This window comes from Bubalus kerabau, chromosome 12 (genome assembly GCF_029407905.1).
Source record: "Bubalus kerabau isolate K-KA32 ecotype Philippines breed swamp buffalo chromosome 12, PCC_UOA_SB_1v2, whole genome shotgun sequence".
Classification (NCBI taxonomy): Eukaryota; Metazoa; Chordata; class Mammalia; order Artiodactyla; family Bovidae; genus Bubalus; species Bubalus kerabau.
Genome location: NC_073635.1, coordinates 13,776,469 through 13,792,007, shown reverse-complemented (window position 1 = coordinate 13,792,007; position 15,539 = coordinate 13,776,469). Strand labels below are relative to the sequence as shown.

The window sequence follows — 15,539 nt, the reverse complement described above, 5'->3', positions numbered from 1 at the left end:
CATGAGTATTTACTTCCTTGGATTTGGTTGGTTTCCTCTCAATAATTTGAGCTCTATTTCCACTTTTTCTCATAGCCAACGTCATCTTTATTCTGGGGAAAGGCATTACTGTGGGGAGCTGCAGAACCAAGGCTCCTGTAAGCTATCCCCAGCCCCAAACTCTTCTCCTGTTTTTTTGTTGTTTTTTTAAACATCCAAAGGTAGGGGTTCTTGAAGTTCATGGCATCAACTCTCCCGCGTCCATTATCCTTCTCCCCTTGTTGAGTTGAGAGAACATTCTCTCCTGGGAGAAGCATGTCTGCCCTGGTGATGGCACTTTAATGTTTACATATAATGCAGTCAGGCTGACCATGTCAGAACACGCCCACTGGAATTCACACATGATTTTAAAATGACCCTGGCCTAGCCTCCGATTACCACAGCCTTGCTTTGGAACATGCCTTTAAACTCATCAGCTTTCTCACGCAGCCAGCCTTGTACACCCCTGTTTGTTGTTTAGTCGAGCCTTTGGTAGAATGCAATGCAGAGAAGTGATTTCTGTAACCCCTGGCAGGAAATGGTGACCCTTTTACTTCTTGCCATTAGCTTGGTCCCCAGCACTGCTTCATCACAGCCCTTCCTCCAGCAGGAGCAGTCCCAGCAGGACCAGCACAGACTGGCACCATTTGCAGTCTTGTCCTCATTTACTAAACACTTACTTGGTGGCTTAGTTAGTAAAGAATCTGCCTCCAATGCAGGAGACCTGGGTTCAATCCCTGGGTCGGGAAGATCCTCTGAAAAAGGGAATGGCTACTCACTCCAGTATTCTTGCCTGGGAAATTCCATGGATGGTATAGTCCATGGGGTCACAAAGAGGTGGACACAACTGGGCGACTAACACACATATCTGACTTGGCCAGTGTTTTCAGGAGATTCTGCTTTAGCATCTCCAAAATGAGACTTTGTTTATCAGAGGACTTAAGTACCTTCTCTCGATGGAGCGCCATCTGAATGCAGGGAGGCAAGCAGAGCAGTGAGAAGACACACGTTCTCTCCCCTGGGAGCCTTCGTGGATACACTTAAAATGTCGAACCTTCGGGAACATTTGCTCCTTGTCTCTAGTTTGCATCCCTTCTTATTCTCTTGTCATGTTGCTTGAACTTGTGTCCAGTGATGCGTTTCTTTCTGTTTGGGGTCACAGCTGTTTCCCGGGTCTGTCTTCCTCATTATTCTGTGGTTTCCTTTAGGTTGGAGGTGGGTCTTCTTAGCATCTGTACCTCAGCCTGAATCCAGGTGTCTGGAGAATGGTTGCTGCTTCACAAATATGTGTTGAGTGAGACGAGATCTGACAGTGTCTCAGATGCTTTGTGTCATGTCCCTCCGACTTGGAGAGCATTTTTATGTTCTTAGTGTCCAAAGCTCAGTCCTTGGAACAGGAACGACTTGTTTTGTATCTGTCCAAGGAGGTGTTGCACTTCTGGGTTAGAACCGCATCAACGAACCAGGAATATGCTTATAAAGCATGCAGATGCATCTGCAGTGGCTGTCAGCTCAGCAGAAGAAATTAATTAGTTGAAACTATCCTTTGTGGCACCAAAGGAAAACCAGCCTCTCTCTCCCTAGTAAACACGCTTTGCTGCTTGTAGAATAAAACTCCTGAGTGCAGCGGAACGCGAGCACCCGCTTCTGCCACCTGGGGTCGTGGTCCTGCGTGGCGGTGCCTCGTCGACTCCCCTCCTGCCTCCCTCCTGCTGTTTTCTCCCCTCCCCTGTCCTTGCCTCTGTAACAGCACGCTCTGTGCTAGCCTCTTCCTGGCCTCTTTTTTGCCTTCCCTGACAGTTCTTGGCTTCATGATGTACTGTTTTGCTCTTTTACATTTTTGTGTATTAAAAACTAGATATCCATTGGGATTTTTAAATAAAGGAAAGCAGAAAGAAACAGAAATGGTCTCCCACACAGATATAAACCTTTCTTGATAGTTTGAGGAAGTAATGTTCACATGGGTCAAAGATGAAAACAACAAACACTACTTATGATATTAAAGTTTCCTTCCTCTGCCTACCTACCTGCCATGCTTTGAGCTCCAATGATAGTTACAATGAACATTTTAGTATGTGTTTTACCATAAAAATGTCTAAGATATGTACATGCTATGCTATGCTAAGTCACTTCAGTCCTGTCCGACTCTGTGTGACCCCATAGACGGCAGCCACCAGGCTCCCCCGTCCCTGGGATTCTCCAGGCAAGAACACTGGAGTGGGTTGCCATTTCCTTCTTCAATGCATGAAAGTGAAAAGTGAAAGCGAAGTCGCTCAGTCGTGTCTAACTCTTAGCGACCTCATGGACTGCAGGCTCCTCCATCCATTGGATTTTCCAGGCTAAAGTACTGGAGTGGGGTGCCAAGATATGTATACCAGCATATAAAAGTTAAAAATGGATATATGTGTATCTTTTCTATTTACATGGAACAGTACCCTCCAAACTGCTCTGAACATTACTTTTATCATTTAATGTATCTTAGAGATCTTATCATAGGCACCCCCTCCCTGCCATCTATCTAATTCTTTGGAGCTGTTGCATGATATTCCATCGTGTGGACGATGCCATACTTTACTGTGCCAGGTCCTTGTAAATGTGCATGAAGTCTTTCCTTTAAACTTTAACTGTTTCAGTGATTCAGATGCGCCTCTCCTTCTACACATCTTTGAACATTCTGCAAAGGATGCATACATTTTACATATTTATGGTTGCTGCTCTCCAAAAACTACTTTTTTATTAACTTAGACACTCCACCAAAATGCTGGAATGTACCTGATTCTCTATCAGACTTTTCTAGTTTTTGTCAACAGGATAGAAGAAAAACTTTTTATCTCATTGTTTTGATTTATATTCTTTGACTATGTGTGAAAATGATGACTATTTTTAAATGTACAGGCATTCTGTGGTTTAGCTGCCAACTTCCTCTTCCTTTGCCTGGCCCTTTTTCTGTCTGGTGTCCGTGTTTTCTTTATTGGTTTATATAAGGTCTTTAGCTTCCTCCTCAGGCCTTCCCTGAGCCTCCACCGAAAATAAGAACTGAGTCACTGAGCCTCACAACGGCATGTTTAATCCTCTGCATAGGATTATCGGTGGATATTTTTCTCACTTATTCATGGTCTTCTCTTTTTTTAGAATATAAACTCTTAAGGAGCAAGGATCTCATCTGTCTTGTTATTGTATCCCCATCACATAGATGCAAGCCTGGCTCACAGTATGCACTCAGATATTGTTGAGTGACTGAATGAAAGAATAACTGAATTAGCCTGTGTGTGCCATAAACATCTTTTTAAGTCTTTATCCCAGTTGAAGTTTTGAATTTTGATGTAGCCAAATTTATTAATCCTTTTATTTCCTGAGTCTGTACCCTCCTCATTTCAAGTTTATAAATACCCTTACCCATGCCTCCTTTGGCAACTTATACAGTTCCATCTTTTAAGTTCAAGTCCTGGGGCTCTGTAAAATTTATTTTCATACAAAAATAAAGGATCTTGTTCTGATTTTTTCTCACAGTAGTCAGCTAGTCCATCATCATTCACTGAACTCTCTCTCCTGTGAGGGTTTAGCAAAACAACTTATGGTAAGCTGTGCTTCCATGCAGTAAGTCTTTTCCTGAACTCAATCAAATTGTTTTAATTCCTGCAGTTTCATGATATGTTTGAATATTTGGGAAAGCTGGTTTTCACTCATTTCTTTTTTTCAGGAATTTTTTTATTGCTATTTGCTAATTTATCATTTACCAGATAAATTTCAGGATCATTTTTGCCAAGGCTGAAAAAATTATCTTAAAAATTATTTTAAGGAAATACGTGGTAATATGCATCTATAAAATATATGCTTCAAAGGTTTTAAAAACTCTTTTGTCTCATATCTAGGACTGATGTCCTAATTTAGCTTGTCCAGGGTTCGTGTTATCGAACTTGGAATGGCTGGATACAGAAGTTGCTCCTTGGAGAAATGGGTTAATGTAAGTGGGAAGAATTAGCATCCTTTGACAAGAGGGATTTAGCTTTGAACTTAGGTTAGATAGATTCTGCTAGAACTTTTGAGTGTAATGGGCTCTACAGTTCTAGATGTGGCTGTTTATTCTTGAGTGTGATTAACTAGTGACAATTTGTCCTTTATCTCCACTGCCTATACTGGATGCATTTTTATAGATTAGGTACAAAAACGTCCAAGCTCTCGTCTTTATTTCGTTACTTAGGAGCCATTTATTCCTTGACAAAACACTTAAACTGAGTCTCTGATCCTTTGTTTCCTCTTCTATAAAGCAAGTATAATAATGTTTATCCATTCATTCATCAAAAAACACTATCTGCCTACCTTTGAGAATTGTTGTGAGGATCAAGTAACAGAATTCCAGTGTAATTTTTGCTTCAGAATATTAAGGTCTGGTTAAACACTGCACTTTCACAACATTTCATTTGCTTAACACAAGTCCCTCGCTCCCTAGATCCCCTAAAAAGACAATAAAGGGAATGTTTTTTTTTAAAAGTCATAAGCCAGTATGTAGAACAAAAGTGCAGACCAGGAGACTGTAGCAAAAAACATTATCAGCACAATTTTGGAAGCTGGTAGGAAGAGCAGGAGAAGGCAGAACTCATTTTCAAGAAATGTAATACTGATATTGAAGCAGTCCTGATACAGATGTGGAATTAGAGGCACCTGGCACCTCGGAGGGCTAGAGTTGAAAAAAGGGTGACTTGGAAATCTAGCTGAGGAGTGGTAAGACCCCTAGGACTCTTCCCTCACCACAGTGAAACTTAAAGTTATCAGGATGAAGGATGAGGATGGTGGTGTACCAGGAAGGGAAGTGGGCATTGGAATGGAGGTAGTAATAGAGATGTAAATCTCCATGGTAGGAGGCCAAATGATAATGCTATTTTTTTTTTTTGATTAAGAAACAGAAGAATATTCATGCTTTAAACAAGACAGTTGACAGATGAAACCACACACAAAAACTGAACATGATTGTATGGGTGAGGGGGAAGACTGGGACTTCCTTTATTTTAATATAGGCCTAGTATAAGTAGTACTGTTGCTTGATAGATTTTTAAACTATGCTTATACAGTGACAGAAATTAAAGTGAAAGACTTTATGCCATTGTGAAAGTGTAAGTCTCTAGCACAAGCTTCAGCATTTAATACTTGTGAAGTGACTGAATGAATACTCTTTTTCCTTTGTCATTGGTGCTCAGGAGAAATTAGAATTAAATATTGTGCTTTAGGGATTCAGTTCAGTTCAGTCACTCAGTCGGGTCCGACTCTTTGCGACCCCATGAATCGCAGCATGCCAGGCCTCCCTGTCCATCACCATCTCTCGGAGTTCACTCAAACTCACATCCATCGAGTCGGTGATGCCACCCAGCCATCTCATCCTCTGCCGTCCCCTTTTCCTCCTGCCCCCAATCCCACCCAGCATCAGTCTTTTCCAATGAGTCAGCTCTTTGCATCAGGTGGCCAAAGTACTGGAGTTTCAGCTTTAGCATCATTCCTTCCAAAGAAATCCCAGGGCTGATCTCCTTTAGAATGGACTAGTTGGATCTCCTTGCAGTCCAAGGGACTCTCAAGAGTCTTCTCCAACACCACAGTTCAAAAGCATCAATTCTTCAGTGCTCAGCTTTCTTCACAGTCCAACTCTCACATCCATACATGACCACAGGAAAAACCATAGCCTTGACTAGACGGACTTTGTTGGCAAAATAATGTCTCTGCCTTTCAATATGCTATCTAGGTTGGTCATAACTTTCCTTCCAAGGAGTAAGCATCTTTTAATTTCATGGCTGCAGTCACCATCTGCAGTGATTTTGCAGCCCAAAAAGATAAAGTCTGACACTGTTTCCACTGTTTCCCCATCTATTTGCCATTAAGTGATGTGACCAGATGCCCTGATCTTCTTTTTCTGAATGTTGAGCTTTAAGTCAACTTTTTCAGTCTCCACTTTCACTTTCATCAAGAGGCTTTTTAGTTCCTCTTTACTTTCTGCCATAAGGGTGGTGTCATCTGCATATCTGAGGTTATTGATATTTCTCCTGGCAATCTTGATTCTAGCTTGTGCTTCTTCCACCGCAGCTTTCTCATGATGTACTCTGTATATAAGTTAAATAACCAGGGTGACAATATACAGCCTTGAAGTACTCCTTTTCCTATTTGGAACCAGTCTGTTGTTCCATGTCCAGTCCTAACTGTTGCTTCCTGACCTGCATACAGAGTTCTCAAGAGGCAGGTCAGGTGGTCTGGTATTCCCATCTCTTTCAGAATTTTCCAGTTTCTTGTGATCCACACAGTCAAAGGCTTTAGCATAGTCAATAAAGCAGAAATAGATGTTTTTCTGGAACTCTCTTGCTTTTTCGATGATCCAGTGGGTGTTGGCAATTTTATCTCTGGTTCCTCTGCCTTTTCTAAAACCAGCTTGAACATCTGGAAGTTCATGGTTCACATATTGCTGAGGCCTGGCTTGGAGAATTTTGAGCATTACTTTACTAGCATGTGAGATGAGTGCAATTGTGTGGTAGTTTGAGCATTCTTTGGCATTGCCTTTCTTTGGGATTGGAATGAAAACTGACCTTTTCCAGTCCTGTGGCCACTGCTGAGTTTTCCAAATTTGCTGGCACATTGAGTGCAGCACTTTCACAGCATCATCTTTCAGGATGAAATAGCTCAACTGGAATTCCATCACCTCCACTAGCTTTGTTCATAGTGATGCTTTCTAAGGCCCACTTGACTTCACATTCCAGGATGTCTGGCTTTAGGGATTAATGTGTAGCTTATTTGGATTACCACAGTATAAGAAACCAGTCTTTATTTTGCAGGCTATACAATGTTGGAAGGCCTTAGAATAAAACTAAAAGAATAAAATGTCAATCTGAATTTTGAACTTACTTTATATTTTTCATCATGGAAGTTTGGAGGTTAAAAAAATACACAAGCTGCTGTGTGTTTATCAAGAGGTGACTGTATTTTCTCTCTCAGTTAGTGCCAGAGTCGGAAAACCTCTTTCACTCAGGCACTAACTCATGAGGGGGGCCTGATAACTTCCCTCTGCCTTTTTCTGCCTGTGACATGAGGTTATAACTTGGTCTGCCTCAAGGTGTAGGCGATTGAGTATTGAGATTCTCTGGCAACCTAGTTGTTTGGTTTGATACTGTGAGCACAGTAACTGAATGTGGAAGTTGCTGACTCTTCCAAGAAGACAGAATGTCAGAAGCTAGAGATTTAGTTGGAGTAACATGACCGCCTATTTGAAGCAAAGCATCCACTCCCATGTTCTGCTAGTATTAGAAATAACTAGTCAATGAGACGGAGAAGGCAATGGCACCCCACTCCAGTACTCTTGCCTGGAAAATCCCATGGATGGAGGAGCCTGGTAGGCTGCAGTCCATGGGGTTGCGAAGAGTCGAACACGACTGAGCGACTTCACTTTCACTTTTCACTTTCCTGCATTGGAGAAGGAAATGGCAACCCACTCCAGTGTTCTTGCCTGGAGAATCCCAGGGATGGAGGAGCCTGGTGGCTGCCATCTATGGGGTCACACAGAGTCGGACACGACTGAAGTGACTTAGCAGCAGCAGCAGCAGCAGTCAATGAGAGCTGAGTGATTATTCTCCAGGATGGAAAATGTGTTTCTAATGGAATTGCTCTACAGAATTGAGTCCAGTATATATTTGTAAGCAGCTGTGAATTTGTTGGGAAAAAGAAGCTCAAGAAATTACCAAGAAATAGTATTGTGTAACATTCCTTAAGGAAACTAATTTGATTTGTTTTTCTTTGTAAAACACAGGTGAGTTTGGCTCACATTGCGTTTTCTCCTGTGTATGTTGTACCTAATGGTCTAATAGCTTGAACATGCACATTGCCTTTTTAATCTCACAGTTTTACTCTCACAGTTATTATTTGGCTAAGACACAATTATTTTTTGCTACCTAGTTATGTAAGAAAACAATTTCACATGGAAATGGCACTTAAGTAAAAGTTTCAAAAATGAAATATTGTACTGGCTCAGGTTAAATATGTAATTAATTTGGGTGTCTTCTGTACAACCATGTTAGCTGAAAACCATATTTTAACGTTCCTAGGGTGAATTACTGGAATTTAAACGACAGCAACAGGAGGAAGAAAGAACCAAAAGCCACCAAGCTGAACACAGGAGGTATGAACCACTAAGATAAGCATCCTTGCTTAAAACAATTACCTATAAAGTTTTTGCAATGTTTTAGGAAAACACAGTAATACTGAACAGGATTTTGGAATCTATATTAGTTTTTTAATCATTATATTATTGGGGTGTGGTATGTGTGAGAATGCCAGCTGGTACATACACATGCACACACACATACATATACAAACAATATCCAATTTTTCTGAACTGGTGGCATTAATTGACCCTAGAAAGTGGACTCAGCTCTCAAGCTCTGTTTGTTTAGGTTATACTTAATCTCCCTCCCATAAGACAAAGCCATAGTAATCCTTTTATATAATCCTTACCATTTGTACACTACTTTATAATAACTGAACTAGTATAGATGGTAAGATACTCATACCTGAATATAAAAGCTGAGACAAGAACTACCATTGGTTATTTTATGTTGACTGATATATTAGGGAAAATTTTTTACAATCAGTAAGTAATTTTTAATAGTGGAAGTAGTCTTTATCGTATTTCTAATGTCAGACATTAAAAGTGCCCAGAATATCATGTTGATATTGGGTGAGCACTAATAATTACCTTATCTATCATTATTCTAGATTTTCCTAGGGAGCAGTTGGGTTATTTGAGTTTATTGCCATGTGATTGAGTGTCTCAGGAGAAGAATTTAATATAAAGGCCTTCATGATTTAAAGGAGCAAATTCTTTCGAAACTGACCAGCTTCATTTATGTGTTTAACCTTCCCACTATCACTAAGGTGTACTTTTAAATTGTGGTGGTTTCATTTTGTAAATGAGACTTTAGAAAGTGTTAATGGAAGTTCCTAATTCTGCTGTACCTGCCAACTGTGGCTGTGTTTTCATATTATTTTGAATGGATTATTCTGCTTCCATGGTCCTGTCAAAATAGTTTTAAAATGTTAAATGTGAATTTATGTGTTTTTCTCTGGTTATAAAGTGAAAAAGTGAAAGTGTTAGTCACTCAATTATGTCTGATTCTTTGCGCCCCCATAGATTGTAGCCCACCAGACTCCTCTGTTCATGGGATTCTCTGGTAAAGAATACTGGAGTGGGTTGCCATTTCTTTTTCCAGGGGATCTTCCTGACCCAGGGATCGAACCTGGGTCTGCTACATTACCGGCAGATTCTTCACTGTCTGAGCCACCAGGGAAGCCCCTCTCTGGTTGTAAGGAAACATCAAAATTCTGATATACTGGTTAGACTGTTTTGTTGGATAAAGGGGAACCATTACTACTACCTATTTTTTGTTTTGTTTTTATTTTTCATTTTAAAAACTTTTTATTTTGTATTGGAATATAGCCAGTTAACAAACAATGCTGTGATAGTGTCAGTTGAACATCAAAGGGACTCAGCCATACATATACATGTATCCTCTCCCCCACAGTTGGACCTTTGCCAACAAAGGTCCGTCTGTCAAGGCTATGGTTTTTCCACTGGTCATGTATGGATGTGAGAGTTGAACTGTGAAGAAAGCTAAGCACCAAAGAATTGATGCTTTTGAACTATGGTGTTGGAGAAGACTCTTGAGAGTCCCATGGACTGCAAGGAGATCCAACCAGTCCATCCTAAAGGAAATCAGTCCTGAATATTCATTGGAAGGACTGATGCTGAAGTTGAAACTTCAATATTTTGGCCTCCTGATGCGAAGAACTGACTCATTGGAAAAGACCCTGATGCTGGGAAAGATTGAAGGCAGGAGGAGAAAGGGACGACAGAGGATGAGATGGTTGGATGGCATCACCGACTCGATGGACATGAGTTTGTGTAAACTCTGGGAGCCAGTGATGGACAGGGAGGCCTGGTGTGCTGCAGTCCATGGATCGCAGAGTCAGACATGACTGAATGACTGAACTGAACTGAACTGATTCTCCCCCAAACTCCCCTCGCCATTCAGGCTGCCACATAACATTTACTGCTACTTTTTTTTTTTTTTTTTTTAATAAATTAGGTCATAAATTAGTTTAGTCTTTTACTTTTTCTCTTTAAAAGTCTTTCTATTAAAAAACCTGATATTTCTATAACACTAGTTATTAGTAGCCAGCATTTCTCTGGATTTCTGAGGATTAATTGGATTAGAAAGCTTTAGGCATTTTAAAGATAGTGATATGTCACATTAGTAGGCCCCATGGCTAAGAAATTAATCTTCAATGGGCACCCAATAAAAATCCATTATTTGATTAGAGGTCAAAAAGATTACTTTTTGTTATAGGAACTTTGACCTTTATTTCCTTATTGCTGAATACCTAAATATTGATGGCACTATTTCTTTCCTTCACCTTCTATTCTTTCTATTGATTCTAGTTAAAGACAGATCCCAGTTTAATCCAATAGGAAATCTCTCTGGATAATAAACTCAGTAACCAGTTTTGAAACAATTGATCAAGTCTTTACACATATTTTATTTATACTATCTGTTTTTGATAAAAGCTCATGTTTGTTTTGTCCTTTGGTGTTTACAGTGAGCTTTTCCATCTTTTCATATGAAAATGCTCATTCAGTTGTCACTTAAAGAATAAAATAGCTGTGTCCATTCCTGCTGAGGGCAGCAATACAAGCTATGTGGTTTGGGGGAAGGGGTCGTTAAGTTAGGTTTTCTCCAGGGACATAATTTTATTGGAGACAAGAAGACGATGTGTTTTCTACTGTTTGGAAGTTCACATAGCAGAAACGCAGCCCTGAGTTTCATAATAGAAATCATGCAGATTCCTAACAAGCTTTACAACCAACCCTGTGATGACTGAATCTGATGGAGCTGAACCTGACCCAGTGTGACTTTCTGAGGAAGAGAAGAAAAGTTAAAACTTCAGAGGAAAAAACAGCGCTGGGGGTGAAGGACTTGAACTGGGTTGCCAGCTGGAAATTGGAATGAACTGAATTGATTTATTGAAACATGAATCATCTCTGAACAATAGTTTTTATCCAAGTTAAGCCTCTGAAGAAAATCCTGAGCACTAGCTCGACAGCAATGAAATATATGTATCTTCTAAAACTAGTAAACAAAAATATAAACTGGTACTTTTCCCCCCATTTCAATTTGTTACTGAGTCCAAGCTCGCACTTTTAATCCCATGATACGCCAATAAATTGAGAGATGAGTTGTTGGGACAAAGAATAGCAACATTATTGGACAGCCACCAAAAGATGGTAGACGTGTGTCTCAAAGAACCAGTCTTGCCTGAATTCGAATTCAGCCTTCTTTTCTACTAAAAGGGGAGGGAGTAAAGTCAAACATTTCCTGGTTCCAGTCAGTCACTGGAGTTTATATATTAGTTTCTTCTTCCCCGCAGTCATTAATAGAGGACCTGGTCAGGATGTTTTCTGCAAGCTAAACAAAGGCATTTTAGCTTAATGCTCATTATCTGAGAAGCAGGGTTCTCAGACATGGGCCATTATGTATAATTTAAGCTTATAGGCAACATCCCTTTCGTGATTAACTTGTAATAGAATACAAAAGGTTCTTCCCTATTACAAATTCTGGATAGAAATTGAAAAAGTAATCTCTTTACCACCTGTGATCTCTAGTTGACCCAGTCTGCTGTCCTCTTAGTAACACGCTCAAAAGTGAATTGCATCACCTTGTGTACATGACAAAGTCATCCATCTTCAAAGTGTTTAAGTGAATTGAGGGCAGTGGACAATGAACTACTCTCACTACCACGGCTAATTTTACAAGGTAGCTGCAGTCACAGAAAGAGGCTAATGTGGGGACCATGCACCAGGACAATTCATTCATTCACCTCTTAAGAATCAGGGCATACCCTGTGCTTTGTTCTAGGCCCTAGGAATAGGTGTAAACAAGGCAGAGAAGGTCCCCAGCTGCATGGGATTTACAGGCTAGAGGAGATACATAGAAGTTAACAATTTAGCAGCAAGATTATTTCAGATAGCGATGCACACCATGAGGACCACATCACAAAGTGACGCTAAGGGAGAGATTACAGGCAATAGTTCCTCAATGAAGAGGTGACATCCAAGAACAAGAGTCAGTCACACAGAGATGGGAAGGGGGCAAAACATTACAGTGGGATGTCCCCTCTTACCAAGCATAGCAACAAACACAAAGGCCCTAAATCGGGAATAAGCTTGAACTTTCTGAGGCCCAAATGATTTGATTATAGACGGTGAGAAAGAGAAGACTACAAAATGAGGAAAGAAAGATAGGCAGGAAATAGAAGATTTTGTAAGTAAATTATTTTATTCTAAGACTAATAAGTCGTGGGAGGGTTTTAAACAAAAGGAAGGCCTGATCCCTTTTATAATTTATTCAAGTGGTTGTGTGGAGGATGGATTGCAGAGGGCAGGAGTGGAAAGAGAGGCAAATGAGAGAAGATAGGGATTTGGACTAGAATGGTAGCCATGGAAATAAACAGGTCTCTTCAGGATGTGTTTAGTGGGTGGAGCTAACAAGGATTCTAGTGGATTGGATGTGAGGTGGGAAAAGGAATATTGAGGGAACGTCCGTCTTTGTTACTGACAGAGAGACTGGATAAAAACAGCCCCAGGTGTATGGACTGTCCAACACATAGTTGAACAGTCCAGGTGTATGGACTATACCGTTGGTTGTAGAGTTTTAGGGGAATCAAAGCCACTTCCTTCTTCCTTAATATTCAAGTCTCCAGCTCAGGTATCTTATTTCAATCTGCATGCTGAGAGGTCTAGAAAAGGTGGTGTAAACATTCAGTTCTGCAGTGAACTAGGCTGACCAGTGGAGAAGGAAATGGCAGCCCACTGCAGTATTCTTGCCTGGATAATCCCACGGACAGAGGAGCCTGCTAGGCTACAGTCCACAGGATCGCAAGAGTCAGACACGACTTAGCATCAAACCACCACCACCAGGCTGACCAGAATATGACACCTTGGTAGATTTTATGGTGAGAGATTGAAAAAAAAAAACAAAGCTTTCTAATAACTAAGATGTAACCACTGCCAAATGGGGCTTGAAGTTGAAAATAGCAACCAAAAACCAGAGACTAACATGAATCAACATGCAGTTGGCATTTTAGCTAAACACACTGAGCAAGACCAAGAGGCAAAACCCCCAGCCTCTGACTCTGCCACTCAGCAGTCATTATCCTCAAAGTTCGCAAATCTTACACAGATGTTGACTTACAGCCACCCACCATGACCACATTCGTTAAACTTCATGACTAAAAAGGAGGCTCACCTCACTGGGTCCTGCCTAACCCCTCTTCCACAAGCATGGATTGAATAGTTTCTGGGCTCCAGACACTGTGTTTCTGTTGAGAAGCTTATGGCCTTCATGATGCTGTTCCTCCATAATTCATTCACATCATAGGGTACCTGCTGCTGCTAAGTTGCTTCAGTCGTGTCTGACTCAACCCCATAGACGGCAGGCCATCAGGCTTCGCCGTCCTTGGGATTCTCCAGGCAAGAACACTGGAGTGGGTTGCCATTTCCTTCTCCAATGCATGAAAGTGAAAAGTGAAAGTGAAGTTGCTCAGTCATGTCCAACTCTTAGCGACCCCATGGACTGCAGCCCACCAGGCTCCTCCATCCATGGGATTTTCCAGGCAAGAGTACTGGAGAGGGGTGCCAGTGCCTTCTCCGTCATAGGGTACCTATCACCATGCTATTTCTCCAGCTGCCATGTCTCTGACTCTGCTTAGCCATACATGGGCAACACAGAGCATGGTGTGGCCTTTTTCCTTTTTAAATTTAAAAACTGTAGGATGTAACACACAAAAGTCCATGAAAAGGATATTTAGGATGATTAACTATAAAATGGGGCACCCAGGTAGCCAGCTCCAGTAACATAATATAACCATCATCCTACAGGTAACCCTATCTTGACTGTTAGGGTGATCACTTCTTGCCTTTCTAACCTGCTCCAGTAATCTTGCCTGAAGAATTCCATGAACAGAGGAGCCTGGCGGGCTACAGTCCATAGGGTTGCAAAGAGTCAGACGTGACTGAGCAACTACCACTCATCACTTATATGTTTGACTTTATTTCTGCAATTGGCGGCTGCCAGTATGATCAAACATCAGGGAAAGATGTATCCCTTCTTTTGAAAGCTTGGGCTTCCTTCTTCAGGTGTTTCCCTTTTCTCACACTCTCTTCCTGTTTTCCTTCTGCTTTTCACTAGTAGGATTTACCTTAGAAAGACTGGCGATGGGGTACAGAGTGTATGGGAGAGACATTTATCTTGTAATACTATTAACGGCACCATAGAAGTGTGTTTGGTTTCTCTTCATGTTTTAGCTCTTGGTGAAGCTTCCATCTTCCTTCCTCCTCTAGGGTTCATGGTTGTTTGGGTGACCAAGACTCTTGTAGAACTAGTAGAGGTGGGTGAGTGAATCTCTGGAGTCAAGAATTTATGCCCCTTTTGGACTGAGTCAAGACTACCACCACCTCCACCAGAGGACTGTTCCCAGCGTGTCATATGGTTAATGTGAAAAGAAGTCTCTGTAGATTTCTTCTGAGCTGGATGGGGGCAGAGCTCCCCACAGTCCATTCAGACAGCACATTAGGTTCTCAGAAATCTCTCAGCCCTGCAGCAAGCTTTCCACTTACCCACATTTTTCATTGTTTTAAAGGGTAAATAATGCTTTTCTGGACCGACTCCAAGGCAAAAGTCAACCAGGTGGCCTCCAGCACTTTGGTGGTTATTGGAATATGAATAGTGGTAACAGCTGGGTGAGTTTTATTATTTTTTTTCTCAAAAAATAAATATTTCCAAGTTGAAGAATAAAAACAATGAGAATTTAAAAAATATGTTGTGGCCTTCTCTCTAGATAAATATTTTTTTGGTGTGCCATTCAGCTGTGTGGCGGGCAGGCAGCTGGGGTGATTACTGTAAATTCCACAGTAGCTTCTGAGAGATGGAGAAAGTTGTGATTTCAGCTCCAGCCCAACGCCAATCACAGTAAAAAATGATACCTGCCCTTTGTTTGCTGTGGGACTGCCCGGACTGCAAGTCTTTAAAAAAAAAAAAAAATCACCCTTTGCCCAGGCATACAATAAAAACCAAGGAACCTTTTTTTTTTTCCCTAGGAAGATTTTCAGTGAAATATGGTTCTAAAAATAGTAAGCATTCTCTTGTAACATATTCTTTCAGTGAAACTAGCACATCAAAGAAATTAGTATTTAATTTTTCACTACAAAATGATTTTTTAAAAAACCCTATGGCAAAAGGCACTTTTTGAAAATGAAATGTTCATACAGATTTTGGGGAAGAAAGCCCTGCGACTGTGTTGTAATATGTGTGTAAGGTGTTTTGTGTGCACAGTAGATTATTTAAACAGCACCAAAGCTTTGGAATGTATGGGATTGTGGGGTTTGCAATGTGTACAGAATTAAAACTAACCACAGTGTGTTTTACAATTTAATTGAAGCC

General features: G+C 40.8%; 1 protein-coding gene across 6 annotated transcripts in view; it reads left to right on the top strand.

The window, feature by feature from the left end:
• Positions 1-15,539, top strand: part of EPSTI1 (epithelial stromal interaction 1) — a 110,329-nt gene that overhangs the window by 89,814 nt on the left and 4,976 nt on the right. For all 6 annotated transcript variants that reach the window (XM_055541992.1, XM_055541990.1, XM_055541995.1 and 3 more), the window contains 2 exons: positions 8,091-8,164; positions 14,740-14,839. In XM_055541992.1, the coding sequence (XP_055397967.1) occupies positions 8,091-8,164; positions 14,740-14,839 (174 nt within the window). The remainder of the gene's footprint in view (positions 1-8,090; positions 8,165-14,739; positions 14,840-15,539) is intronic.